At 41.9% G+C, this 27,766-nt stretch overlaps 1 protein-coding gene across 4 annotated transcripts in view; it reads right to left on the bottom strand.

The window, feature by feature from the left end:
• Positions 1 to 594: 594 nt before the first annotated feature.
• The window catches only part of ADCY7 (adenylate cyclase 7), an 85,587-nt gene continuing 58,415 nt past the window's right edge, over positions 595 to 27,766 (bottom strand). Inside the window, exons 11-28 of one of the 4 annotated variants that reach the window (XM_053400194.1) lie at positions 26,794 to 26,982; positions 25,756 to 25,799; positions 23,340 to 23,393; positions 22,983 to 23,063; positions 21,368 to 21,449; positions 19,991 to 20,088; positions 18,241 to 18,325; positions 17,308 to 17,445; positions 16,182 to 16,223; positions 15,185 to 15,247; positions 11,100 to 11,272; positions 9,637 to 9,718; positions 8,598 to 8,753; positions 7,984 to 8,130; positions 6,552 to 6,659; positions 5,469 to 5,583; positions 4,303 to 4,427; positions 595 to 3,939 (exon numbers count right to left, since the gene is read on the bottom strand). In XM_053400194.1, coding sequence (XP_053256169.1) covers positions 3,802 to 3,939; positions 4,303 to 4,427; positions 5,469 to 5,583; positions 6,552 to 6,659; positions 7,984 to 8,130; positions 8,598 to 8,753; positions 9,637 to 9,718; positions 11,100 to 11,272; positions 15,185 to 15,247; positions 16,182 to 16,223; positions 17,308 to 17,445; positions 18,241 to 18,325; positions 19,991 to 20,088; positions 21,368 to 21,449; positions 22,983 to 23,063; positions 23,340 to 23,393; positions 25,756 to 25,799; positions 26,794 to 26,982 — 1,920 coding nt within the window. In that variant the 3' untranslated portion in view covers positions 595 to 3,801. Of the gene's footprint in view, positions 3,940 to 4,302; positions 4,428 to 5,468; positions 5,584 to 6,551; positions 6,660 to 7,983; positions 8,131 to 8,597; positions 8,754 to 9,636; positions 9,719 to 11,099; positions 11,273 to 15,184; positions 15,251 to 16,181; positions 16,224 to 17,307; positions 17,446 to 18,240; positions 18,326 to 19,990; positions 20,089 to 21,367; positions 21,450 to 22,982; positions 23,064 to 23,339; positions 23,394 to 25,755; positions 25,800 to 26,793; positions 26,983 to 27,766 lie in introns of those variants that run through there. The other 3 variants (XM_053400193.1, XM_053400196.1, XM_053400197.1) reach the window with 3 other exon arrangements.

Consider the following 27,766-nt stretch of genomic DNA (forward strand, 5'->3'; position numbering starts at 1 on the left):
GCTGCCTCCATTCTGCAGGGATTACTTGAGTCATACAGGACTGAGGTGACAATGGGCTAGAAAGCCTCAAATTTGACATTTAAAATGGAGCATTTATTATTACAGGAAGTCACATGACGAAGCAAAAGAAAAGCTTATCATGGCCACTGGAAATGGCTGCTGTGGGCAACAATGTTCAATTTAAATTGAGTCACCCTAGACAAGTTTTCACATCACATCAGACATAACAATGCCTTATTGAGTTTACTCACATTCAGCAGAATCCATCTAGAGATGTACACAGGGCAGCAGCCTTAGACTTGAACAGCTGACTGCTTTCCCTTGAACATACTCCAAAAGCAAACTGGCAACATAAGAAAAGAAACTAGCGAAGAGGCCTGCTTTGGGGTTTGTTTTTTCCCCTCAGGCAGCACAATGTCTTTCCTTTGTTGACAGTCAAATGGAGGGCAAGAGGTGCTTCGTGTAACATTGCTCTTTCATTATAACAGCCTGGGGAAAGTGATCACACAAAGCAAGAATGAAATATTTACTTTTTTGAAATGCACTTCTTAAAGAATTTAAAATGATACAAACGAAGAGCAATTAGGCAACAAACGCATCCTAAATTTTTAATCTGGGAAATTTAGAATTAAAACAGAAGGTAGACAAGTTACCTTGACTTGCAGTAGAATATGAACAGAAACAATTAAACATTAATACTTGCATTTCACACTTGAGTTTCTGCTGTTGGCATATGACATTTGATAACTGATGCCAAACGATGACAAACAGTTGCAGAGATTAAAGGTGGAACCTTTGAACTAAAGCATTCTAACAAATGCACAATAAAGTAAGAACTGAAAGCAGTGTTATCATATTTCACATTAACTTGCTGTTATAACAATACAATCGCGTAAGTTTCCTTTTTATCCTACCTAGGACTACCCTATCTTGCTACTTTCCAGTGTGACCTACTCTAGACAGCTAAGACTTTCCAAAAGTCCTAAAAGCCACAGTAGGACTTGACTAGAAGAGTTTTGTTCCTGTCATGAAACATAGGCACTTCAACCTCCTCATAAGTTAATTACACAGTAATTATAATGAACACAACAGGACTGCATCCAGGGCAAAGAATGCCAGAAATCTTTGCACAGTTAGTCACATTCTACTCTGAAAACCTTTTACTAGAGTCACAGTCCTCAAGTCTTGGAATGATTTCCATAAACTTCAGTTGGATTTCAGTTAAGTTACTCCACAGAGTGACTTGCAAATTGGAGCAGAGCCAAAGGCATTCTACAGAATCTCAATCACAGGGAAAAACATACAATTTCAAAATGTTTCATGGTATTCACATTTAAATTTATAGAACCCTTCAATGCAAAGCCATTCATTTTGCTTTCCTAGGATATGCCCAGGTACTAGTCAACACAGTTCAGTTGTGCTCCACATAAAGTCAGACTGCAATCCTATGTGCACTTACCTGAGAGTAAACCCACTGCCCCAGTATGACTTACTTCTGAGTACACATGCATAGCACTGCGCTGCTAAGCATTTCACCCCCCCATGGGGCACATAAACAACTCTCTCTTCTTTTCACATTGTAAACAATTTACACCTTTTCCCCTTGCCTGTAAGACTTAGTGGTTTGTTTCTGGTTCTCCTGTGAAAAGCCTGTCAGACAAGTAATTTTCATAAGATAAAAAAGTTTCAAGGTTAGCCCCTGTGAATACAGCTAATGGCAGGTACAGTGGATTGGATCCCCAAAAATATTGAGCATAAGCTGATGGCCCTGATTTGCAAACAACTCAGGAGTTTACCCATTAATAAAACAGGTAGATTCTAGTGCCGTTCTTAAGCTCCTGCAACAAGCTGGAAAAGCAGATCTCCATCTTTTGTAATTTAGTTTCTTCTTGTACAAGGCTCTACTGAAACCTGTACCTTCTACATCTTTTGATCCAGTCCCATATCATTTAAGCAGACTAAATGAGTTCTACCTGAAAAATTATTTTGTTCAGAAGCCAGCTTTCTGTGCTTTCCCTACTCCCAATTAGCATGCCTCACACAGATCTTGCATGGTGGCTGGTAACAACACACTGCTGTGAGGTGTTTCCGAAATGAGTTCTGAAACCCATAGTATTTCTCCTTCACCTAGTTAGTTATATAGGTTGGTATTCAGGTGGTCAATTTTAGAGTTGCCTCATACTGACTTAGTTTGTGCTAAATGTCACTGAATCTAGAAAGAAATAAAGCCTATTGAATACTCTACAGACAACAGGAGAAAGAATAATAATTAACAAATAGGTTCCCCCCCTCAATTTGTCTAATGGGACTGGAGCAAAACCCCATGGCATAGCAAAAGGTGGTAGACATACGAAGTTCAAGTCTGGCTCAGGGTGGACATTGTATTTGGTTGTGCCTTCTCTGTTCATTTTTATCATAAAAATGTGAAAACAGGTGGCAACCTCTTGCCAATGATGAAATCTAGCAATACAATAGTTTGGGAGGGAGGGAGGGGTTCACTAACTGTACAAAATTTGCACTGTAGCTGCCAATGGGCTGCCCCATGGTTTGTTACACCCACAAGAAAGAGAGAGATCTGTATCCCCAGAAACTATACTTCTTTATATCAGACGAATTAAGGAAGACACTGGAAGTTTCTCTGTGCCGTATTTTAAGAGTGTGTATCACCCAATTCTGCCTGCCATACAGCACTGCCATGCCAGCAGTGAAAACTATTTAAAGCTACTCACAATTATAGGAGCAGGATTACCAAGTGCAAGAATCTGGATTTTTACACACACACACACTCACACTCACACTGCTGATGTTAAGCATGTTGCTGTAGGGCACTAATAGCTGCTGAAATAAAAAGCACCTAGTGAAGTGCAAAAAACATTACAGCACAAGCAAAAGGTGTACGAGGAGAAGCCTCCCACACGTTTCCACCCAGAGTGGAAAGCACATTCAAGAACCAAGGCCAAGAATGTTTCCAGACCCAGGTAATAGAATCCAGAAAAAATAAGCCATGTGAGCAAAACATAAGCAAGTTCCTCACATCACTTGTCTTCTGCTCCAGTAGAGAATAGCACAGGCATAAGCAAAACATGTGTGTATGATATATCCGGGTATGGTTTAGCAGCAGAACAGGACTACCACCACAGAAATGTTTATAAGGACTGGGTTGTGGTTGTAAAGAAGAATACTGGCAGTGCAACAGTTCCTGGTACTGAAATCCAGTTCCAGAGCAGAGCTGCAGCTCAAAGTCAGGTGGGAGGGAAGCACAACCAAATGATAAGAGCACAAGCTTTGTGTACAGTTGGTCCCAGAGTCAACCCCTGACATCTCCAGTTAAAAAGTTCTCAGGCAGAGGAGTCTTCGGTCCCATTGCCTTATGTAATAAGACTGCTGCAAACTCAAGGCGGTGCTGTGTCCATGGACAAGTGCAATACTGTTAAACCAGGTCTGAAAGGATGAGGCAGTGGAATGTTTTAACGAGGCAATTCGTTCAACTGCGAATCCATGAAAAAGGTGCAGAAGTGGAGCTCTATCCTGTGGCTGCATGGCAGGGAAAGGAGAGAATAATCTGCAACATGGACACCTGCAAACTCTTTTGACAGGCACAGCTGTAAAGAGCTTTTCCACAATCCTTTCCTCTTGAGATACAAGTACTAACACTTCTAGTCCGCACTCGTTTTTGTCATAAGCTCCTTTCCATAAGGAGGCGGAGTTTCCAGGCTTTCCGGAAGGGAAGTTATTTTAAAAACAACCAAGCCCAGCAAGACACAAATTTTGACCGAACTTCTCAGCAGTTTCTTGCTCGAATCAAAGCGCTTGGGATTTGGCTGTATCCGTGCACACAAAGTAAGTCACCAGTTCTCCTTTCCCCTTGACGTTAATAAGTCCTCGGCACTCGCAGGCATATCCCAGGTTCTCCAGTATTTTGCAAGTCTCTTCTGTAACCTGTGCACAGAAAACACATGAGTCCATTCACAATTCAAAGTGAGCATTTCATCCCTTTCAGGCCCAGCTACTACTCCTGAGCATGCAAAATAAACAAATAACCACAAACAAACAAGGAAACCTCCACAACAGGAATAAACTATACAGCTTTCCCCCAACCTCTTTCTTGCTGGACAGTGAAAGATCTGGGCTGCTCCTGGGGAGAAGGGACTCAAGAAGCAGGCAGGGTAGGTGAGATGAGATTAAAAAGCAATGGAAACAGTCACAATGACCTCCTTAGTTCTGGGTTTGGAGAGGGACTCTTCTTATGTTCTAATCATTGTACAGGTTTCCTTCACCCCTCTGCCCACTTTTTTTTTTTACCTGGATTTTCCCAAGTTCTCCTGTACTCTCCATTCTACTGGCAACGTTGACTGTGTTTCCCCAGATGTCATACTGCGGTTTGCGAGCACCAATCACACCAGCTACTACAGGGCCATGGTTTATGCCTGCAAGAACAGGAAAGGGAAGGTTAAGATGAAATTTTGCTTTCTGCTCCTTCTTGCCACAAGAAGAGGAAGGTGCTGTATGCCAGCACGGGAAAATAAAATCACAAGTTCTATTCAATGGAATGTGTGCCTAAACAAAGGCATGTCTTCAGAATCCAGTGGGATGCCAACACTGATGGGGCTTCTTGTATCTCAGCAGGGAACGCTGCTACTACCCCGTGAAGAAGTCCACCTCTATGTTATTGTAAGCTGATCAATAACTGGTCATGGCAACACTATCTGGGTTCCATTAGCTAACCGGACAGTGGAGGAGGTCCCAGGTTCAGTCCCTGGAATCTCCAGGTAAAATTGGGAAAGACTCTTGTCTGAAACCCTGGAGAGCCAGTCAGTAGTGAAAACTCAGAGCAATGGTCATGCTGGTTGGGGCTGTAAGAAACTGGAGTCCAACCACTCCCAGCTGGGAGAGACTCCTGCCTGAAACCCAGCTGGTCAGTTGAGGCTAGGTGGACCAGCTAGGTGGACCAGAGGTCTGAGTGAGAACAACACAGCGCCTCGTGTTTCTGTACTCTGCTTGCGGGCCTCCTATAAGCATTTGATCAACTAGAGAGGCTGGGGAAGCCCAGCCAGATGGGCGGGGTATAAATAATAAATTATTATTATTATTATTATTAATTATTATTATTAAACAGGATTCTGGACCAGATGGACCCTTGGGTCTGATCCAGCAATTCTCTTTTTATGTTCTTTGGTTGTGGTTCTTAAGCAATAGTGTAAATCACGCTAGCTCTGGAGATAGTAATGTTTCTAAATACCACTTGCTGGAAAACAACGGAAAGGTGAGCACCCTTGTGCTCAGATCTTTCCTGTGGGCTTCCCACAGATATTTGGTTTGCTGCTATCAGAACAGAATGCTGGATTAGCTGTTCTTCTAAGATGTAGTGATTTTAAAAAATCACTGAATATGGAATAAATACAGTGGTGTCCCCAAGATAATTCAGCCTGCCCCACCGCTTTTTGGTTGGGGCAGTGGATTGAACTTACCAACTCTGAGACGGAAATTGTTGAATGAGTGCCTGTTGATGCCATCCAGCTTAGTCATCAAAGCCATCGCAAATTCCACCATGATGCCAATTTGAGCATGCTGTCTTTCCTGGTCCTAAGCAATATTTTGGGGCAGGGGGGAGAGTGTTAAGAGGATCTTTGCTTTATGTTATTAGTGCAGGGGTAGGGAACCTGTGGCCCTCCAGGTTGTTTCGGCAACCTCCAGGTTGTTTCACAACTCCCATCAGCCCCAGACAGAATGGGTTTTTTAATCCAATGACATCTTGATGGCCAGAGGTAGCTACCCCTCCACTAATGGAGTGCAGATATATTATAGGCGTATCCTAGAACTGCAGGTAAAGTCAGTGGACACCTACATTCCTCTCTCTGCTTAAAGTAAGGTAAAGGGACCCTGACCGTTAGGTCCAGTCATGGATGACTGGGGCTGCGACTCTCATCTCGTTTTACTGGCCGAGAGAGCTGGCGTACAGCTTCCGGGTCATGTGGCCAGCAAGACTAAGCCCCTTCTGGTGAACCAGAGCAGCGCACGGAAACGCTGTTTACCTTCCCACCAGAGCTGTACCTATTTATCTAATTGCACTTTGTGCTATCAAACTGCTAGGTTGTCAGGAGCAGGGACCGAGCAACGGGAGCTCACCCCATCACGGGGATTCAAACCACTGACCTTCTGATCAGCAAGCCCTAGGCTCTGTGGTTTAGACCACAGCGCCACCTGCGTCCCTTTTCTGCTTAAAGTAGCTGGTAGCAAAACTCACATTTATTTATTTCATTTTCTTTATTGCATTTATATCCCACCTTTTTCTCCAAGGAATTCAAGGTTCGCATGGTTCAAAGAACACATGGTTCTCTCCCTCCTTCTTTAATCCCCACAACAGCCCTGTGAGGTAGGCCAAGCTGGGAGGCAGTGACTGGCTCAAGGTCACCCAGGGAGCTTCATGTTTGAGTGGGGCTTAGAACCCTGCATATCTCTCTCTCTCTCTCTCTCTCTCTCTCTCTCTCTCACACACACACACACACACACACACACTATCAAAGTGGCTTGTATTTCAGCAGGTGACTTACCACATTATTCTCTTGGCCTGGGGTAACACAGAGTCCTGATGCTGCCATGTATGTACTCCCAATAGTTTTGATTTTTTCAACACCACTGAATTTAGGTTTCAGCAACAGCTGTTTGGGGGAAAAATGAGAAAACGATTAAAATCCAGGACCTGGATGATTCTTTGTCCTGTTACAGTCTTCTCACAGGCCAGAGTTTCCAGTGGAATAAGCTAGAAAAGGGGAAGAGGCTATACTGCTCAAGATAGGGCTGGTTTTCCTGCTACATTTTTTTTTACTTCATACCGATCACCAAGTACAAAATATATGGGAAGGATGTGTGGGTTTTAAGATTTGGTTGTGTGTTTCTGACTTCCCCAATAGGTTGATTAATATGCCTGCATGAAGACACCCACCCACACCCCTTTCATTGTGTTTTGACCCTTGATGGCAACCCTTTCAAGATAAGGTTGCAGAAGAAGGTGCATCATCCTGCTCAAGCATGCAAATCAAACCATGGTTCTCTGGTTCAAGGATACTTTTCTTCATATGACACACTCCACCCAACCCCCTGGAACATAGGAAGCTGCCTTATACCCAGGTCAAGTGGAAGGAAAACAAGGCTCTCAAGAGCTGCTAGTCAAGATGACTATGAAGTATCAGATCCATGATCAGAACCAGCATGCCTCTTGTTGAGGAACAAGAGTGAGGGAGGGCTACTGTCCTCCTGCCCTGAATGTGAGCTTCCCTGATTGGCCCCTGTGGGGAAGGGAATGCGGGGCTAGTTGGACTGATGGTCTGATCCAGCAGGGCTCTCAGTATGTAAGAACTCTCAGGCTCCATTAAGTTCTCTGACTGGCAATGACTCTCCAAGGTTGCAAGGCAGAGGTACCCCGTAGATCCTTCTTACTCAGGGGTCAGGAACTTGTGGCCTTCTACAGTTGCTGCTGGACCACAAATCCCATCCTCTCTGTCCACTGAACATGGTGGAGCTGATGGGAGATGGGAGGACCACAGTTCCCCCATCCCTGAAACATAGGAAGCTGTTTCCTACCGAGGCAGAACATTGGGTCCATTTTGCTCAATGCTGACTAGCAGTGGCTCTCCAGGGTTTCAGAAGGGATTCCCATCCATACCTGGAGATGCCAGGGACTGAACCAGGAACCTTCTGCATTCAAAGCATGTGTTCTCCCACTGAATTATGATACACCTTTCTGCTGCATATCCAACCAGTCACATTTTTTTAAGTGCTGCCAAGCAGGCTCCAAGGACCTTCCTAACATGACTCAAGAAGCCAATTCTCTCCTCTGTGGAGAAGAAAATCTCTCTTTACTACACTGAAGTCTTGAGGGGAGAATACTCATTTCTGGCTATTTAACATGGGGCAGGGGGGTGGGGCAGGCAGAGAGAGAACCAATCCCAACACCAAGAGGTCCACACAAGCCTCAAGAGGTACCTCATCAAAATCGGCAATTATTTCATTGAGGAGTCGAAGGCACTCCAGCCCTTCCTTGTTGACATCACATTCTGTGTAGAACACCTTGAAGTCGGGTACTGAGGCAAACATGACACAGACACAGTCATAGGATTGATGGTACCAATCCTGCAGGAAATGCAACAACAGTTTCAACAATATCATTGTTCACTACCAGTCGCTTCCATCTCCCCATACAACTAAAGCAACACGGTCTAAGCACATGTAAATTCAAAGACGTAAATGCACGCTAGGTGTCAGAAATCTCAGATCTACAATTTCCAGAGTGGTTTAGCAACCACTCCTTCTTCCCAGGGAATTTTGAGAATTGTAGCTTTGTGACGGAAATTTGTCGCTCTTAACGACACTCTTAACAAACGACAGCTCCCAGAAGTCTTTGGGGCAAGCCATGACTTTAAAGTGGTTGAGCACTTCAGGTGTATATTGTGAATGAGACTTAAGATTTATTTTGCTCTTTAGACCATGGGGCTTCTACTGCTTTGTCCTCGTGCTGTTTTCAGCATGCGATCTCTTAAAGATTAGCAGAGGAGTGAATGAAAGCACAATGGAGCAATGTGAATCTTATTGTTCTATACCTCATTTAATTTGTCCCCAATAAAATGGGCAGCAACGTGAGCTGGGAGCACATTCTCCAGCAGCAGCCGGTTCACGTTTTCCATAGTTTCAAACGACTCATGTTCCTGTTTAAATTTATTCTTTTGTAGGCAGTCCAGACGACAGTAGTAGTCTATCTGCAAAAAACAAATAAACCAAGGAATTATGAAACCCAGCCTTAATATCAGCAAGCTGAAAATACTAGAGACAGCTTTGTGTATTTGCAGCAAACTTGTTTAATGCCTTGTGGGTTCAGGGGCTCCATGACATTTTTAATGTCCATGAAATCAACTGTTCCTCCTTCAAAAGCTTGAAATCTTTTAAAATGAGAGACTTGACCAATAAGCCAAGTATTTAACCCCTGACGCCCCAAATTGCACCCCACACATTTTCTTCCCCATGCAAGCCAAGTGTACTAAGCCACAAACAAACAAATGCCCATACTCTTGTACACGTGCAGCATTCATTAATTGTCTAACATGCTCCCACAAGCCACATTTCTATTTTAAATCGTACCTAATTATTTATCCCAAATCATTGCGCTGTGTTTCCCAGACCTGCCTCAGCTGTCATTAAGACATCATCATCACTAGTAATAGCCTCACAGATTTGATCTCTGTGCAAGTGGGACTTTCCGCTGTTCAAAGCCAACTGCCAAACTGAGGAAGCACAACTCACAGGCATAAAGAGACTGTGGGCACTTCAGAACAAATCCTATAGTGTCTGATTTGTTACAAAATGCAGCAGATCTGGAAAACACTGCAAAATAATTTTGCAGGGATACCCATAGTGGAGTATTTTTTTTAAAAAAACACACAAACTCCCCCCAGCTGCAGACTAAAATGGTACCATCCATTCTACCACATGAAAATTATTTATTTATTCAATTTATTCTTATTTATTTAATCTTCCCACATATCACAGTAAGAAGAAAAAAGGTTTTGGAATGTCACATCACAAATAAACTGAAGACAGAAAGCTCTGGGCAAATTACACACCTATGAGGACTGGGCTGCCTACCTGTTTTGACAGTAGAACCAAGGTTATGTAAAACAGAGCCAGGTATAAATTTGTCATTATTCTTGGTTCTTTCATAAAAAACCTAAAATAAAAAGCAAACAAAAACAAAAACATTCATTTTAAAAGTGTTTGGAACTATGTGTGAAACACTGATGCTTAAATGTTTGGAAATGCATCTCTAAAACGTTCAAAATTTCAAGCGATACAGAGGACTACAGTGGTACCTCTAGATGCGAACGGGATCCGTTCCAGAGCCCCGTTCGCATCTAGAAGCAAACATAACTAGCGACGGCACATCTGTGTACACGTGCGTTGCTTTTCGCCGCTTCTGCGCATGCGCGTGATGTCATTTTGAGCGTCTGCGCATGCACAAGCGGCAAAACCCGGAAGTAACATGCTCCGTTACTTCCGGGTTGCCCGCGGAGCGCAACCCAAAGCACATTCAACCCGAGGTATGACTGTACAAACAAAAGTTTGCCAGATTGCACGTTGAAAAGAAATTAAATTACTGTCAAATATTGTCGAATGTACTGGTCTCCTGAAAGCGGGGGGAACAACCCTGGGTTTGTAGGGTTAAGTAAACGCCACTGCCATTCACTTCTGAGTTTGATACTCAGATAAATACTACTCTCAAGGGCAAGAGGTCAAAATGGAAGACAGGCTTGCAGCATTTCCTGCTCATGAAACAAAAATTATTTGATGGGGTTTTTTTTCCAGTCTGAAATTTGATTGGGCAAATTCCACATTATGCACCATCTTGAACGGGTGTCAGAGAGAGAATAAGTTTGTAAACATAAAATAGTGGATCCCCCATTACCCTACAATTGCACTACAATTCCCAGAGCTCCCTGTAAAGAGGAATTGGTTGTTAAACCACTCTGTAAATTGTAGCTCTGTGAGAGGGAATAGGGGTCTCCTAATGCTCTAAGCACCCAGGATTCCTTGCAGGAAGCCATGGCTATTTAAAGTCATATCGTAGCACTTAAACTGTATGGTGCAGGTGGGCCAAGAGAGAAAAGCAATGAGGTGACCTCCCAAGTTCATCACCGATGAACACAATGAAAAGTAAGGAGGCCATTTAGGGTCTTCTCCAGTCTGACTTGGCACAAGGCAATTAGGCAATTTCCTGTGTTTGCATGAAAATGGTAGAGTGGTTTAAACATCTGAAAATGCTTCAGGTAGGAGGAGGAAGGTCTTGTGCGACATGTTGCAGTGACAGCAAACGCACAGCGACACTAGCAAAATCATTATCCACACAATACCCAATAACTCAACTTTTTCACTGGTGGAAAAGGGTTCCTAATGCAGCTAATGTCACCATGCTGCAGCATACTTTAGGTCTGTTCCCAGCTTCTTAAGAAACTAATCTACGAGATCACTCCCTGGAGCAGCAGTTTGCAATTCCACTAAGCTCACCATCAGCTTACAGAGTGTTGTTACCATTGAGAAGCAAGATACCGTACCTTGTGGTGGAATCACTGACGTTGCTGCGGCTGGAGCACAAAAGCAGGTTGCTATTAAATACAATGAAATACCCAACGACAGCTCCTGACAAAAGGATAAGCTTCAGTTCAAAGCTCATTCGAAGGAACACAGAGCAGGCGATGAAACCCAGAAGGCAGCAGTAGGTATAATACTGGAACAGAAGAGGAGCGGCTTTAAAAAAATATGTATATATATATAAATATATATGTGTGTGTGTGTGTGTGTGTGTGTGTGTATAAATAATATCATGGCACTCAAATTTGGATTTCTAATGAATTAACTCCAAGAATCCTTCAAATTGAAATTCAACCAAGAGTAATTTCAGACCACAGTCCGATTAAATTGGAGATGAAAGGTTTTGAAGAAAGAACATTTAGATGGAGAATGAATGATTATCTCTTTGATGACCAAAAAATTGTACAAGATGCGAAAAAGAAGCTGATGGAATACTTTGTGGACAATTGTAACAAAGGTACGAAGATGAGTACAGTCTGGGACGCAAGCAAGGCAGTGATGAGAGGTTTTTTTTATACAACAGAATTCAATCAAAAAGAAGAACAGAGAGAAAGAAAAGAAAGAAATTTTAAAACAGATAATGGACAATGAGCAAAAATTAATTAAAAAACCAAATAATTCAAAAATTAAACAAAGTATTAAGGTTTTGCAAACACAATTTGCTATGATAATAAATAAAGAGGTGGAGTGGAATATTAAAAAGTTAAGACAAAGAAATTTTGAATTCGCTAATAAATCTGGTAAATGGCTTGCCTGGCAAATTAAGAAAAGAAAAGAACAAAGCACAATCAACAAAATCATGGTGGAAGGAGAAGAGATAAACAATCCGAATGGTATTAGAAAAGGATTCCTGGATTTTTATAAACAATTGTATAGAAGCAAAGAAAAGAACAATATGAGGAAAATAGAGAGATTTTTAAAAGAAAAAGAGGTGCAAAAGATCCCAACAGAAAAGAAAGACAGACTGAACACACCAATTGATAATGAGGAGATAAAAGAGATTATAAAAGAGCTGAAAAAAGTGAAGGCCCCGGGACCAGATGGATTTACCACAGTTACTATAAAGAGCTGAGACACACCCTGACGGTACCATTGAAAGAAGTAATGAATAATATTTTGAAAGAAAGAGATATTCCAGAGACTTGGAAAGAAGCTTTTATAACCTTTATCCCAAAGCAAGATGCGGATTTAACACAAGTAAAGAATTATAGGCCAATTTCATTGTTGAATACAGATTATAAAATCTTTGCAGGAATAATGGCGAAAAGACTGAAAAAAGTACTACAAGAAATCATTCATGAAGATCAAGCAGGTTTCCTTCCAGGCAGGCAGATGAAAGACAATGTTAGGAATATAATCAATATTTTGGAATATCTGACAGCCAGGAATGAGAAACAAGCAATTTTGATGTTTGTGGATGCCGAAAAGGCATTCGATAATATATCATGGGATTTTATGTTAAAAAACTTAGAACATATGGAGATAGGGAATGATTTCTTTAATGGAATAAAGGCAATTTATACGGAACAAAGAGCAAAATTGATTGTGAACAATGTAATTACGGAAGAGGTGAAAATATCGAAAGGTACAAGACAGGGATGTCCGCTCTTCACCACTGCTGTTCATATTGGTCCTGGAAGTCTTTCTAAATTCAATTAGGAAAAATGAGAAATTAAAGGGGTGACAGTAGGTCAGAATGAATATAAAGTGAAAGCCTTTGCAGATGACTTGGTAATAATGATGGAGGATCCGATGAAAAGTGCAACTGAAGTGTTAGAAGAAATTGAACAATTTGGTAAAGTGGCAGGATTTATATTAAATAGGAAAAAAACCAAAGTTATAGTAAAAAATATGGATCAAACTACGGCAGAAGTAATGCAACAACAAATAGGTATTGAAGCAGCAAAAAAAGTAAAATACTTGGGAACATGGCTAACCCCAAAAAATATTGATTTGTTTCAGAACAATTATATACCGGTGTGGAATGGAATTAAGAAAGATTTGGAGGTGTGGGGAAGGTTGAAACTATCCTTTTGGGGCAGAATCTCAACAATTAAGATGTGTGTACTCCCAAAGATGTTATTTTTATTTCAGATGATTCCGATACTTAAGGGGACAATGATTTTTAAAGAGTGGCAAAGAGTGATTTCAAGATATATCTGGCAGGGCAAAAAGCCAAGAATTCAATATAAGTTATTAACAGATGCAAAAGAAAGAGGAGGCTTTGCTCTGCCAGACTTGAAACTTTACTATGAAGCATCATGTCTCTGTTGGTTAAAAGAATGGATAAAACTAAAGAATACAAAATTGTTGGATTTAGAAGGATTTGATAACAGATTTGGGTGGCACACGTATTTATGGTTGGAGAAGAAGAAGAGTCATAAAGCTTTTGAAAACCACATCTTCCGAAGATCGTTAATTGAAGTATGGGATAGATATAAAAATTTATTGGAATCAGGAATTCCACACTGGTTGTCCCCACTAGAGGTTATGAGTGTTAAGAAAACTAATATGAGAGGGAATTGGATCACTTATGGGGAATTGGTGGTTAAAGGAGAGAAATAGAAAATGAAGCCATATGAACAAGTAAAAGAATATGTATTCGATTGGTTGCACTACTATCAGATAAATGATATGTTTAAAAAAGAGTTGAAAGAGAAGGGTTATATAGAAAAAGACTCAAAATTCCAAACAGAAATAGTGAATAATGATTGTAAGATAATCTCTAAAATGTACAAAATGTTATTGGAATGGTATACGATGGACAAGGAAGTTAAGTCGGTAATGATTCACTGGGCCAGAGATTTTGGTTATAATATATATTTTGAAGATTGGGTTAAAGTATGGAATGATAACTTGAAGTTTACAGCATGCACCACCTTAAAGGAAAATGTTATGAAAATGGTATATAGAGGGTACATTACACCAGTTAAATTAGCAAAAATGTTTAAAACTTGTAATAAGTGTTGGAAATGTAAAGAGAAAGAAGGAACATTTTTTCACATGTGGTGGGAATGCAAGAAAGTGAGGGGGTTCTGGGAGATGATATATAATGAGTTAAAGAAGATGTTGAAATATAATTTTGTAAAGAAACCAGAAGCCTTTCTTTTAGGAATAACAAGAAATGAAATAAATAGAAAGGATCATAAACTCTTTCAGTATGCAACAACTGCAGCGAGAATATTAATGGCCCAAAAATGGAAGCAGGAAGAACTACCGACTCTTGAGGAATGGAGAATGAAGTTAATGGACTATGCAGAACTGGACAAACTAACTGGAAAAATAAGATACCAACGAGATCACAAGTTCATTGAGGACTGGGGAAAATTTTCTGAGTATTTGAAGAGTGTATGTGATGAGCAAACAACGCTAGTGGGTTTTAAAGAAGCCTTGTGAAAGAATAAGGAATATTGCAAGAATGCAAATATGTTTGTAAAGGTATCTTAAAAGGAGATATTAATTTTGGAGAATGCATAGATAATAAATTCAAATACGGATGATTGTCAGAGAAGCTGAGGGAAGTCCAAAAGAGAAAAATGTGTTAATTGGGAATTGTTAATTGGAGATATTTGTGTAAAACTTAATAAAAATTTATTTAAAAAAATAATATCATGGCACACTGATTGCCTATGTAGTCATGTCCTAGGTAAGGGCAAATTTGTCAATTTTGGCTTCTCTCAGTTTCTCATTTCTCCAATCCTAAATTCTGTTCTCCACATTTTCATATCTGTTTTTTTTTTTTTAAATTGCAAAGTCCTCATGAAAATTCATACATATTTACATGAAATTTTATCCCCCACCCCACCCCTACCCAGTGGCTACATCCATTAGAAATCAAGCCAGCCCATTCTCTGCATTGCCCTAACTTGAGTTGTTTCTTGATCGCGCTGGAGCACAATGGAATGTTGGCATTGGAAAAGCAAGGCAATCTCACTTTTGTGTTATGGCCAGAAGCCAATAGCTTTTGAACAAGTGTTGGTATTTTTTTTTTTGAGCAATTCTCTCCAGCATGTATCTAAACCCATATTTTAAGTTCAAATTTACTCACTGAGTAGGTCTCAGCTTCAATTCTCAGCATGTCGCTGTTTTCAGAAGAACTGTTGCCCACCTGCTGCTTTATTAGAGCAAGAGAGAAAGAGAAAGAGAAAGAGACTATTGTTTGTTGTCTGTGGCAGGCCAGGCTCCATCAACATGCAGAGCAAAATGATTAATCAACAGGACTGTCTGGTGGTTGGCTAAAGAAAACATGGAGCTGTTGTGACTTGAACCATAATGCATATTTCAGAATGGAGCAGCTCAAGGATGAACATAGGGACACGGGAAGCTACTTTATACTGAGTCAAACCATTGGTCTGTCTTGCTCAGTAGTGCCTACACTGATGAGCAGCAGCTCTCCATGGTTTCAGGCTGGGATCTCTTCCTACCTGCAGATGCCAGGGATTGAACCTGGGCCCTTCTGCATGCAAAGCAGATGCCTTCCATCTAAGCCAGCCTTTCTCAACCTGTGGGTCCCCAGATGTTGTTGGACTACAACTCCCATCATCCCTAGCTAGAAAGGCCAGAGCTCAGGGATGATAGGAGTTGTAGTCCAACAACATCTGGGGACCCACAGGTTGAGAACCGCTCACTAAGCAATGGCCCTTCTCCATGCCTTGATTGTGAGGCGGGCTCTCTCTATCTCTCAAGTGTCAATTTCATTCATTTATTTTTGACCGCTGCCACCACCACATTTTTTTTGGCCAAGGGTTCTGCCATGAGTAATTTAAAATACAACCAAAGGATTCCAAGACTGAGAAGCTGAATAGATCATTAGGGTAATTTTTTTATATAAAAAAAACCTCTTGTTTTGTTTTATTGTACACATGAAAGGAGAATTAAAATGTAACAGTGAAATGCAAAGAGAAAGGTAATAGAAAAGCTAGATGGTTAGAGCACCAATAATTTTTAAAAAGTTTGCATTTTAAATAAGAAATAGATCTCCGATCTTGGACTACTAAGCCAAAGGTTATTAATATAGCAAACAAAACTTGCTTTTTAAAACTCACCAGGTTTGGTGTTGTACAGTTTCCAATAGTCTGGTCTGTGTGCTAATTAAAAAATTAGAAGCTAGTTAGGAATTCAAATACATAGCTTTATTACAAAACAATGGCAGTTATCACCAATGCGTCCAGTCAGTGAAAGGATTTCCACTTGTGCCGTGGGACTTCTCCTCCCCCCTCTCCTCCTGCCATGTGTGCCCCACATCCTTCCCCAAATCTGCTTTGGAGAACTGCGAAAATGCCTAGAAAGATTTAGGTAGCACGTTGGGAGAGGAAGGGGGAATTATATTGCACTACTGTAATTATATTGCACTGATGGGACAAGTTAGTGCTACTTAGGACACAATCCAATGGATAAGAGTCTTAGCTAAAACCATCTGCAATCCTGCCCTTTATGGTGAACAAATGAACTGGCTGATGCCAGTTGATAGATCTACCCACGTTATGTACAATCCATATTTAAGGTTGTTGAAGCTACTAGTCATTATCACAGCTTGTGGCAATGAATTAAGCTCTTGAAATCACTTAGTCCCTTAGTCTTACTTGAAACGTTAAGAACGTAAGAGCTTGCTAAATCAGTGGCCAACCAGAGGCAGGTGGGAAACCAGCAAGCAGGATTGGAGCACAAGATCACTCTCCACTCTCCCTTTCCAGAAACTGCTTTTCAAGAGCATTACTGCCTCCAACCGTGGCAGCAGAGAATAGCCATCATGGTTAGTAGCTGCTGAGAGCCCTTTTCTCCATGAATTTGTCTAAGGCTCTTTTAAGCCTTCTAGGTTGATGATCATCGCTGCCTTCTGTGGGAGTGAGTTCCACAGTTTAATTATGTGCTGCATAGTTTAAAATTCTGCGGAAGCAGAACATTGTTGTGCAAGAGAATGCATAGGCAGGTTGCTGGTAGCTCTGCTGCACAACAGATTGTGCAATTCCTCTGTTGTGTAATATTAAAACTCACCTGTCTGCTAGTGCAAGAGACCTTCTGCTAGCAGGCAGAGAATGCTGAGGAAGTCTATTCATTTTTTTTTTATTCTTTGCAACCTGCTTTTTTTTGGGGGGGGGGTTGCTTTAGAGTCAAGCGGTGTGTAAATTTTATGAAATAATAAAGAAAAAAAAGACTAGTGAAAGGAATTACCAAGTTAGAAACAGCTAGGATTAACAGAGAGCCGATTGCAATAGTGGCCAGCGGGAGCCTCACGGCTGGCATCGTCTCCATTTTCTCTGAAAGCGTGCGGAGATAGCGGGCTGGGGGCCACTGCTTTGAACAGGGTCTCTGCAAACAGATGACAGAGGCACAGCATGACACATAAGCATACCGGCTCTTACCTCCTTCCCTACAACCATGCTACAGCAACAAATGTTTGACATTTTCTGTTGTTTACAGGAGGCGATTCCTTACACACAGTTCTTAAAATGGAAGAGCTTTGGCCATACTTCTCTCCCTCCAGCAGCTGCCAATGCCGCAAGGCCATTGTTTACTAGCAATGTAGTTTTGTACAGCAGAAGGAGGTCGTGTGGCTTTCCACTGCAAGATGAATGGGAAGGCAGATCCTGGGGAAGGAGCGACTTCCCCAATACCAACCACAATGGGCCCTGTGATTGGCAGGCAGGGCATGCCCTCTTGGTGGTGGTGTCTCCTCCAGCAGCTGCCCAACTGCACTGCCCAACTGCAGAGCCTTCTTGGTGGTGCCTCCCTGTTTGTGGAATGCCTTACCTGGTGAGGTGTGCCTGCCTCCCCCACTACTGATGTTCAGGAGAAATCTAAACTCATTCCCAGTTAAGCCGGGCAGACAATGGCTGATAGATATTGGCCATGGCAACCTTGAAATTAGTAACTGTAAATGTGGCCCTCATGTTAGCAGTTCTTAGGATCCAGATCAACAGCCCCAGGTAGAAATAATACGTGGAGATTTTTACAAGCACGGCTGGTATTACATTTACCCCAGCGGATAAACAAATTTCAATGCAAATGCATTTAAGGCAAACACATGCTATCTGGCAGTACAATTTTCTTTCTTTCTTTTTTTAATGCTTTGGACATTTTATTTTATTTTTATTTTTTACTTACCCAACAGTCATCAGCAAAGCACACACACAAAATTAGCCCCATTATGATAGCTACGACCCCAAATGGAATCCCTAATTTTGACGTTCTGAAAGAGAGGAAGGGGTGGGTGGAAACAGATGATGCAGAGCTAAAGAAAAACGTTATTCATACTTCGATAGTCGTGAGTTCCTGGGGGAATATATAATCCCTTTGATACCCAAGTTGCTTGCAGGTTTTGTTTTTGACTTTCAAAGCTAATTGAGCAGCACTTCCCCCCCAAACCTGAAATGTTAGAATCTCTCCAACACTCTCTGTTTAAAGCATTACATTTGCCTGCAATTAGCAAGGCTGTTGGTTCAGGATATTACCCAAGGCAATAACACCCTAGCACCAAAAAGATAAGGAGGCAAATTTCCTTGGTTCTGCATCTCCAATTACATGCCATCTCTCTATTCATTCCTGTCATCTAGAGCGGGAACATGGGCTGCTAATCGGGGCCATCTGGACTCCCATCTTGGGCACAGAACCATTATCTGGTGGAACAGTACATGCTTTGCAAGCAGACGATGCCAGGTTCAATCCCTTGCGGCTGCTGTTAAAAGGATCTCTCAGGTGGAAGCGATATAAAGGACCTCTGTCTGAAACCTTCAAGAGCTAACTGCTGGCCAGAGGAGGCAGCACTGAATCAGTAACAGTAGTGCAGTGGCAAACAGTAGTGTAATGCAGTGGCCTGGGCCACTCGACCACTTCAGTTGGCGGAAGTGGAATTACTGCAGGAGGCCCCCCATTACCTGTCCCACCTTTGTAAGAACTCGATCATATAGTGAAGCAGGATTTGCACTGTGGAACTCTCAGCCTGTTGAGATCAAGCAGGCACTTTTGCTATACCCTTTTCAGTGCCTGCTAAACACGTTACTGTTTAGCTGTTTAAAAAGTTGAGGTGATTTTAATCCGTTTTAGTATTTTAACCTTTGTTATCTTTTAAAGGTAGGGTTTTTATCTTTTTGTAAACTGCTTTGAGGGTGTGGGGTTTTTTTTAAACAATGAAGCAGTGTACAATTTTCATTAAATAAAAATAAAAATAATCACAAGCACAGGGTCTCTTCATGATTCTCACAGCCGTGCCCCCCCCCAAAGCCACACACCCTTCTAAGATCATGCAACCTTCTAAGCTTATACAACAATAATGTTGTTGTTTCCTTGGTCCTGGTATATCTGAAAATCAATAAAATATGGTTTAAAAATGCAATAACAATCAATAGGGATGCATTGCAGCAATCAATGTAAATCTCCTTTCAGCTAGATCTATTTTCTGTGCACGTACATGAGCAAACCATCTGGAGTACCTTCTGTTGGAGTGAATTTTAGTTGTGTTTTCCTTGAAGTTCCGCTGTATGGAACAGAACTTGCACACCAGTCTCTTGAAACCAAAGCACCTGGCATCTTCAGTGTTCCTACATGCTTAGCTTTGGAACATATGGAACAACTGCCTCGGCTTGCCTAAATGTTTTATCAGGGGCTGAGAAGAATGCAGTGGAGGAGCCTGGCTGATATCAATAGGCAGGGAGTTCCAAAGCTGTGGGTGCAGCCTCACTATATGATCCAAGCTCTTACAAACGGAGGACGTCTATTACGTAGCAGCCGCAACAGTGCCAATTCTGCAATCTGGAGCCAGGGGGCAGCATTAACTTCAATCTCTGAATTACATTAAACTGCCCCTGTAGCAGATTTGTATGAGACATATTTAAAAAGGAAAGGGGGGGGCACTTACCCTTGCATTATGGAAATCTGTACAAGGAACATACACAGCAGCACAATGCTGGCGCAGGCAAAATAACCCCTCAGTTTGGGGATAGGGATTGTGCGATACTGGAGATGGGGAAACAAAACAAAGACATTAGCTCGGATTTACATAATTTTGGTCAGCTCATAAGGACTAGCTTTCTTGGGTGCTACATGCAACTTCTAGACAAAAAGAGCCTTATATCAAACAAGTTCTTTGCTACAGCCACAAAAAGACACGAATGTTAGAACCTGACAACTTAAAAAAGGCAAATTAAATGAATAGTTCTTATTCCTCCTCTCTAAGGGCATGATAAGGAATAGAAAGGAGGAAGATCAAAAATAAAATCTATGTTGTCTCCCAGTTTGTTGTACTATCCTTGTGAGGGTTTGGGCAGGAGGACTGAGTTCCGGTGTTGTCTTACCATCTCAGCATTTCAGAAACGAGCATTGGTGTTGGTGCAACACCAGGGACAAGCAGTGCGCCCAAGACACAATGGGTACTTGAACAAGAAAGGCGGGAAAGTCAAACAAGTGTGGGAGTGGGGCAGAGGCAGTGAAGAGTGGAAGTTGCAAGAAATGATGAAGACCTAAGTGAGCTTTGCTTTCTGGGGAGATTACAGAGCGAAAGAAAGGACAGATTTATTGAGCCGGAGAGCAGGCATTGTGAATACTTTGGCTTCCCTGATGAATTAAGTCCTCCCTAGGTCAAGGCTGGGAGTTTGGCTGTGTACACTATAGCACACAAAAAATGTAGTTTTTCCTCAATCCAGAATCAAAGAACTGAAGAGCTGCAAGGGATCCCTTAGGATCATCATTCTAGTCCAACTGCTTGCAATGCAAAAACCACAGCAAAAGGATCCCTGGGCCATCCAAGCTCTGTTTAAAAACCTCCAATGAAGGAAGTCCACCACCTTCTGAGGGAGTTCGTTCCACCAATAAATAGTTCTTACTGTTAGTAAGGTCTTCCTAATGTTTAGCTGGAATCTCCTTTCTTGTAATTTGAGTCCATTTGTTTTGGCACTACCCTCTGGAGCAACAGAAAACAAGCTTGCTCCCTCTTCCATTTGACAGACCTTCAGATATTTAAAATTAGCAATCATATCCTCTGAGCAGCCTTATCAGAAAAGTCGTTCTTCAGATTTTCCCAAAAGGAGTTTCTGGTGGTGCTCAACCTTTCAAAGGGCACGATGAGGAGGACCCAACGACTCAAGTAACAAGGTGATGCCCCAAGGAAGAATCAGATTGCTTCTCTGTGGTGCCAATGGAGGATGGATGCATGGAAATTCCTGCCTCAGGGGGGCTGGACCACCTTCCACCCCCGAGATTCTACAAACAGGAAGGCCACAAAGCTTCGTTTACTAACCTCTTTCTCAAGCTCCATTTCTACGAAACATAGCAAGAAGCCACACAGCCCACGGAAGTCGTCTTTTTTACCACACCACGGCCTGCATTGAAGAAGAAATGCTTGTTGAAAACATATGCATGGGAACAGGATAAAACGATGAGGAGCAAGATGGAACCGCAAATAGGTACGTGTGGGGAGGGAACTTGGACTCCCCAAAGCACAAACGACTGAGAAGACCCATAAATAAGATCTCACCACTGCCATCAACTCAGTAGGCAGCCTTAGGGACACGGTCCCCATTCCAGACTAAGACTCACCCCACATCTATGCTATACGGACTATCTTACAAGATTATTGTTGTAAAAATAACTAAGATAAGTAAAGCACTATGAATACCCTAGAGCGGGTATCTTCCAGCTTTACAAACTCAGGACCCACTTTTAAGCCAAACATACATCCAAGGACCATTTCTTAATCTCCTGGCATACATTTGTGTGGCTGTGACCCAGTAGTGGGCCTCAGTTCTTCAGTGGAAGACCAGTGTTCTAAGGCACCAAGACCACTGTTATTCTAAGTCAGGGATGGGGAACCTCCAACCTCCTAATTTGGCCCTCAATGTGTTTTTCCACACCGCTACCCCTGTCCACACACATCTGTGGAGAAACAATCAAGAGCCCTAGAAAGGGCTGCCGGTTGTTCCTCTGCAAGTTGAGTTTGCCTTCAGCATGTACTTAATTTGGCACCAAAAGCAAGCCCTGCTGGGATTGGCTCTACTCAGGAGTTCTCAACTGGAACCAATCCCTGCTGAAAGTGAGGGTCTTTGCACCCCCACCCCCTTGAACTCACAGAAGAACCCTGAATTCAGGCCAGGCCTGCAGAGGTGGGAGGAGACCTTGCATAAATTTACAGAGAACTCTGGAATTCCATTTGTGTACTTCTGATTTGAAGTTTGTACTGTGCAATTTTTCAAAAAGCTGCACTTCTTAGGATTACCTAGTATTGCCAGAGACAATAAGCAGCAGGGTGTCATGTGAATCCCTTGACATCTGTATTGTGTTAACCTGAAGACTCTTACTCTGAACTCAAAAAGCTTCCTGATTTCACAAGTGCTCTTAAGGAGCCGGAGTAATAAACCTCCTAATTAATAGTCATGTCATAAGAGGACATTTCTCAATTTCCTGTTTTGTCAAGCCCACTTCTGGTTTTCTACTTTTTTGTTCTTCTCAAAACTGAGCCAACCGAGGGTTTTGTAGCAGTCAGACAGCTGTGAGCTGTGTTTTCAACACAGGGTAATTCTGATTATTTAAACCAGTGTTTTTGGACTACAATTCTGGGAACCTGAAACCTATGCAGAAGTGCAGCGTTCTTTACGCTTAACCCCATAACCTGTTTTCCATGTTTCAGTTCACTGAAAAGGCAGCAGCAGAGGAGTGTGTTTGCTTATCACTGAAGAAAAAACAATCTGTTTTCTCCACACACATTTATGACGAAGGGGCGATATTTCTAAGTAGGCCTGCACACTCCCATACTATAGAAAATAAGCATGGGGAAAATCCCTGTTCTTTTCTGCCCCTCCCCTTCTGCAGATGAGGCAATTCTCTCAAGGACAGGAAGAAAAGAGTGGTGCCTTTACTTGGCTGAACTGAGGCCCTCGATGGTTGACATCATTTTGTCGTTAATTTCTTCTTCCATCCTTCCTTTCTGAGAGGTATTCCTAAGGACAGGCAGAGAAACATCATCCAGATGAAACATTTCCCCAAAATGCAGGAGAACAGGTGCACTGAGTAATCATTACATACCTTTTAATTACATTTTGCAGAGGCAAAAGCTGAAAATGCACGCTGGCCAATTTTAAATAAAGGGGGCCCAAGGTATCTCAAGTATTGCTTAGATATATAGTGCAGAGAGAGGAGAAAGTAGCAAGGGAGTATCTAGTTGTTCTATGGCACAAGGCATACACAGAAAGCAGAAGAAAGAAAGAGAAACTCACTTATAGCTTACAACTGAAGGAGGACACAGTGGTTCTTGTCTAGACCTATCCAGACTAACACACACACAAACACAGGGAAAGAGAAAGAAGAGAGAAATTTGATGTCATGCATTGATTAGAAATGATCAGATTAATCACCTGTGAAAAGACTAATGTTATAGCAGCCTGTCTTCATAAGGTGGACAAAATAAAAGCAAACATCTCAAGTTTTTTTTGGGGGGGGGGATCTCTGTGTTGCGTCTTGAAAAAGCGTGGAGTCCTAAAGTAATGTGCAAGAGCGTGTTTTTAAAGCAAAAATTTGATTTGTTTGTTGTGAACAAAATAACTAATGAGCATGGAGTAAACCTGCCTGTTTCTCACCTGAGATGATACAGCAGTTGGAAGCTCTACCTACATCTGATGTTGCAGAGCAACCTTTGACCCAGAGGTGGTGCATGATCTAGGAATGGCTGGGGGAAAGAGCTGCAGGATCTAGGACACTGTTTTCCCCTCTTTGCCCAGCCCTTGTCTGATGCCACTTGATTCGTTCACAGATAATTTCATGCTAAGGGATGAAGGAGGAACCCATTTTAAACCAATTTATACGCAGAACTTGGTGGTTCCAGCCTGATTGAGCTTTGCTCACATCAAATTGCCTCTTGTATTGAGCCTGTGGTTATATCAGAGCCATTTCTGCAATCTTGGGGGTATTGCCCCCCAAACCCTAAATATATGTGAAGCTATATAAACAAAATACAAATATTACATAAAAGTCAAGGCTCATGCATAATTTTACAAATATGTTGCCTAATACATACACATTTTTGCATGTACTTGTCTATGTGCCAGTTACTTCAGGAAACCTGGAGTACATGACATATAATAGTATATATACAATAATGTGTATGAGCACTGTTAAGATTTATAGCTGACGTTCGGTTGGGGGGGGGAGGCTTCCAATCAAAATTAATGAGCAAGATGCGATTAGAAAAAATCTGTGCAGATAAGCTAGATATTGAGATATTCAGAAAATTCCATCCTTACTCATGCTTCTGCTGCCTGGCTCTGCTGAGGAGTCTAGAGTATGAGAGAGAAACAGAAACAGAAACAGAAATAGAAATAGAAAAAGAGAAATAGAAAGAGATAGAGATAGAGATGGAAAAGAAGGGAGCAGCTTGCTAAGTGCTGTGGATTTCTTCTCTTCACTTGCCATGGCTCACCCAGACCTCAAAGTGATACCGCTCTGCTTGAGAGACTAAATTCAGGGACTGTATGTGGAGTTGGGGGTGAGAAAGTGAGAAGAACCACAGCTGCCTGAACACTGGGTAAATAAAGTGACAAAAGAAAGAGCACAGGAGGAAAACACCGCCCAAGTCCATTTGCTCACTTCCTCAGACACATTTGTCTGCTTCTGCCAGAGCTAGCTGCACATAACATAACATTTAGTCCACCAGTTTGTTTGCCAGAGTTTGCCAGGTAAATGCAGACTTGTGTGCGCTCCCCTGTTGCCTGTTAACAGCACCAGATTTTCAGGGTTATACTGCCTTTGGGCTTGGTTCCATTTAGCTATTAGAGCTAAATTGGATAGACCTCATCTTCCAGGAATTTTTCTAACCATTTTAAAAGCCATCTCTGAGCCTAAATATGCAATGTAATGGAAGTAAACACTGATTGCTTGCTATTTTAGGAGCGGGGTGGATTTTCAGTGGAGAATCAGCTAAGGAGAAGTGTGCTTAACCCCTCCGCAACTCACTGTAGCTCCTTTCCCTCTAAGCCGCTCACTGTCTGCCTGACAACTTTGTTTTATTTTGGAGGATAATGTCTAGGGAGGAAATCCTAAAGGTGGCAACCCTAGTATTGGGTGATTTAAAAAACAACAACACCAAAACATTTCTCGCATGAAAACCTTCACGAGGGCACTCCTCTGCTAAAAATAGTAAATCTGAAGTCAAACAGTACAGAGAGAAGAATCAGCCAAATCTAATACAAAAATCAAGACAATCATATGCAGCCTACTTCTGCTAAAGTCACAGAGGAATATTGCGCAGAATAAGAACATTCCAAAGAAAATGATTCAGAGACCATATGCAGTGGAGTTACTGAGCCTTCAGTAAGATCTGCAAACCAATTTATGTGCTACACAAGACAGGGCCTTCTTGACAGGGGCACCAAAGTTGTACAACTCCATCTTCACTGACCTTTCAGATGCTTAGCAAAAGGGCTTCTCTTCCAGGGTGGTCCCAGAGCTTTTTCTTACTGTAAACATCTTATATTATGTTGGTTGTGCTGGCTTAGTAATAGTAGTTGTAGTAACTTTCTAGCTGCCTTATTAATCACAGTTCTGGAAGGTGGGGTATATATTTATGTGTGTGTGTACACACACACAACACCACAACGCAGCAGGATCTAACATGTGTTATAACCATGCATGACTTGCCTCTCTGTAGTCCTCTGACGGCTCACCAACTGCAGAGCTATCTCCTAAGCAAGAGAGAAAAGGTAGGGGATTAATGCTTTACCAACCCTCCCTCGTAAAGCATCTAAATATAATTTAATGAATTCAACAACCGAAATATGTTCAATGCTGCACAGAAGAGCCCCTGACCTGTGAGTTTCCCATAACATAGAAAGTATATTTTAAACGGTTGGCTGAGTTTCTGCATCTGTAACGTAAGGGGCTGGCTTCCTCTCCGGAAGTGGCATGAAGGGGGAACAAACCTAAAATTCATGTCATTTGCATGACTGCCTAGGTAAGGAAGCAGATGCCCTACGTGACCTGACATTTATGGCTTTATTCACTTTTGCTACGAAAATATCTATTTTATATTTGCTTTCTGAATGTAATTTTATGGTTGATCTTATGCTGCTCTTTGCTGTGATATTTTCTCTTAACATCTTAACACAGGATTTTGTTACAATAAAATAAATAAAATAAAATGTAAAAAAATTAAAATAAATAAGCCACAAGTGGAAAGGTGTTAAAAAAGGAATGTGCTTCGGGATTATTATTTTTTTACTTTTTGTTGACCATCTGTACACCCTATGACAGACTGGTGTCAAAAGGAGAACTGATATGTATGTAATACATATGACCCCAGCCCTTTAAATCACCTCAGAGAGGACCTGGGTGGGTGAAGTCTTTACCCAGGTCTGTTCTGACATCCTGCCCATCAGGTTGGCCCCCAATGTCTCATGGGATTTCCCACCTGGCCATGCAGGAAAACATCTTCCACTGCCGTGCTGAAGCTGGAAAATGGCTGTACCCACCCACCCCATAGCCACACTGGGCCACAAACTCCACTTCCCATAAGTAAAGTGGGGGGGGGATGGGAAGGGACAGGACTTCTCTCCCTTTTTCTACCCTTTGTTTCCAATATTTACTTCTGGCTCCTTGCAGCAGCAACAACAACCAAAAGCCAACCAAATCCAAACTGAGTGTTTTGGAAAGAAAGAGCAAAGAGCAATGGAGCCTCACCCTCCTATGCCTTCTGTTTGGTGCAGTTGTCTCGCTGCTCACACTCTCTCTGTGGTTTAGGTGAGCAAAAGGCCGGGCGGCCCCCCAGGTCTCCAAGAACCTCGACATCCGGACGGAGGCCCTCATCTTCAAGCCATCGTGCACTCTGGTGGTTTGTGGGAGGTGGTTGTTGGAAGCGCGCTGCTTAGACTGAACCCGGGGAGAAACAAGACAGCCAAGCGTACATTTTAGAAAACTGGATATAACGAACAAATGAAATTATTTCTTTGACAGAATTTATATACTGCTGACTCATCCGTAACCTCTAAGCCAAACTGGCACTCTCCAGTTTGGATAGCTAGATGGCTCAGTTGGTTGGAGAGTGCTGCTGATAACGCCAAGGATGCCAGTTTGATGCCCGTAAAGGACAGCTGAATGAATATTCCTGCATTGCAGTAGAGGGTTGAAATAAATGATCCTCGGTAGGATTCTATGATACTTAAGATGTTCGGAGCTACAACTTCCACCAGCTTCAGCCAAAATGAGTTTTGAAATATCTGGAGGGTGCCAAGTTGGTGAAGGCTGTTCTAAGCGGTGACCATAAAACATGAGGCTTTTGTTAAAAAATACTGGTTAAAAACTGAACGTTAAAAGCAAGCAAACAGTGTAATTTATCAGTAAAATCAGAAGTTATTGAAGAAATATACACATTAATACAAACTTATATGTTAAGATTACACATCTGAACAGTCTTACAGAAAAGTCTTAACAGGTGCCAGGTACAATAAACATGGTGAAACGAAATTATACAGGAAATGATACAGGAAGCCTTATAACCTTATAACTTATGATTACCCAACCCAGAGTCCATATGTTGCTGGACTCAGACCTTGCTCATGGGTCAGCTTGGCCACTGAGAAAACAGGAGGACGCTGGACTAGGTCAGCCTTCAGTCCAACCCAGCTGGGCTCTTCCTATGACTGCAACTCCTGTC

This window comes from Podarcis raffonei, chromosome 8 (assembly GCF_027172205.1).
Source record: "Podarcis raffonei isolate rPodRaf1 chromosome 8, rPodRaf1.pri, whole genome shotgun sequence".
In the NCBI taxonomy this organism is placed as follows: Eukaryota; Metazoa; Chordata; class Lepidosauria; order Squamata; family Lacertidae; genus Podarcis; species Podarcis raffonei.